The following is a 1,420-nucleotide window of genomic DNA, read 5'->3' as shown; positions in this document are numbered from 1 at the left end:
TATCCAGATGATGCTGCGTACCATTTTATGCAATGACGCTGTAGGTGTGATTGAGGTGTATGGGTTGGATATCACGGTCACAGTGGGTTGAGGTTCTAATAAGAAATTAACTGGGGGGGTTGACATCAATTTTGTAGGTTTACCCAAACAGAAAAAAAACACACACACACACACAAGAGAAGCAAAGCTAGAGGGGTGCATCTGTCCTGTTAAAATGCTTGTGCTCTCTCCGTGGTGCTGAATTCCCTGCACGCTGTTATGGTCTGGTGTGTTATAAAGCAGAAGATTGAGGTTGACCTCGCGCACTCTCACCCCACCGCCCCTCTTCACACACACATTTAATATGACAGGCAGAAACCATGATTTATTCATTTAGACCCCCAGAAACATACCGACAGTCAGACACACACACACACACACACACACACACACACACACACACACACACACATCTTATCACAGCACAACACACACATTCCAACCAGAATACATCTCCATACAAGCATTGGATTTGAATCTGGAATCCATGAAACTGGGTTCTTCTGAGAGCTGTTGCCTCTAGCTGCTGTCATTGTTACAATGTAGAGTAGCCATACAATGGTGAGACTGACGCAGGCAGTTGTCGAGCCCCCAATTAACTAATCAAGCTTTAACTGCCCATACAACTAAATGAAACTATGACAGCTGGACATGAGGTGTCAGTCACAGATAGTCCACGGTAAAACCATCAGCCGATAAAATGCACGTTCAGTCTGAATCTTCAGATAGCCTTGGAGCAAAACCTTCTGTATGCATGCGCACCACTCTCCAAACCTCCGAGGTGCAGTGACGAAGATCGGAGGCCCGCGTGTGTCCTCACAATAGTGTGTGTGTGTCTCGAATGCGCGAGGTCTCCGGCTTCCACACCAACCAGCTCGCCCGTGATTGACAGCGTTTGGCTCGCACTGGAACCTCCTTCTCGTCTACTCCTCTTTCCTTTCTCTCGCTCTCTCTCTCTCTCTTTTCCTTCTCTGCTCTCCTCCGCTCATTCGCGAGGGCTCGCTCACCAACTCGACACGAACAGGGATGCAGCGAGCGCGCAGCGCAGCCTGAAAAATGGCACTACTCTTCCTTTGGATCTATCCATCCCTTTTTATTCTCTCCCCCTTTCTTTTTCACGCACCATGTGAAGGCTTACGGAATTACCCGGAGAATGAAGGTAAGAGAGTGTTTAACGATTGTAACGGTTTTGACTTCGTGATTCGTTGTGAGGTGAACCGCGGGAGTTGTTGCGGTGTACGATAAGTGGTAGGCGGGAGCCCCCGTTACTCCGCCGTGGACGTTTGGTAGTCTCTCCGTGAGGGTGCTCTGACGGTGTGGTCGGTATGAATCATGGGCCAGATAGGACACAGCGGTGGAGAGGCATGGGAAACTTCGAGTA

At 49.1% G+C, this 1,420-nt stretch overlaps 1 protein-coding gene across 1 annotated transcript in view; it reads left to right on the top strand.

Moving 5' to 3' along the window:
• Positions 1-1,095: 1,095 nt before the first annotated feature.
• The window catches only part of LOC311147076 (ephrin type-A receptor 3-like), a gene marked incomplete at its 5' end in the record, with an annotated part of 130,607 nt that continues 130,282 nt past the window's right edge, over positions 1,096-1,420 (top strand). The window contains 1 exon segment of the mRNA XM_084183695.1: positions 1,096-1,198. Within this exon segment, the coding sequence (XP_084039821.1) occupies positions 1,096-1,198 (103 nt within the window).

The sequence above is a fragment of the Coregonus lavaretus genome (genome assembly GCF_964263955.1).
Source record: "Coregonus lavaretus genome assembly, chromosome: 19".
Classification (NCBI taxonomy): domain Eukaryota; kingdom Metazoa; phylum Chordata; class Actinopteri; order Salmoniformes; family Salmonidae; genus Coregonus; species Coregonus lavaretus.
The sequence above is the reverse complement of the archived record's forward strand: the minus strand, read 5'-3'. Positions and strand labels throughout refer to the sequence as shown.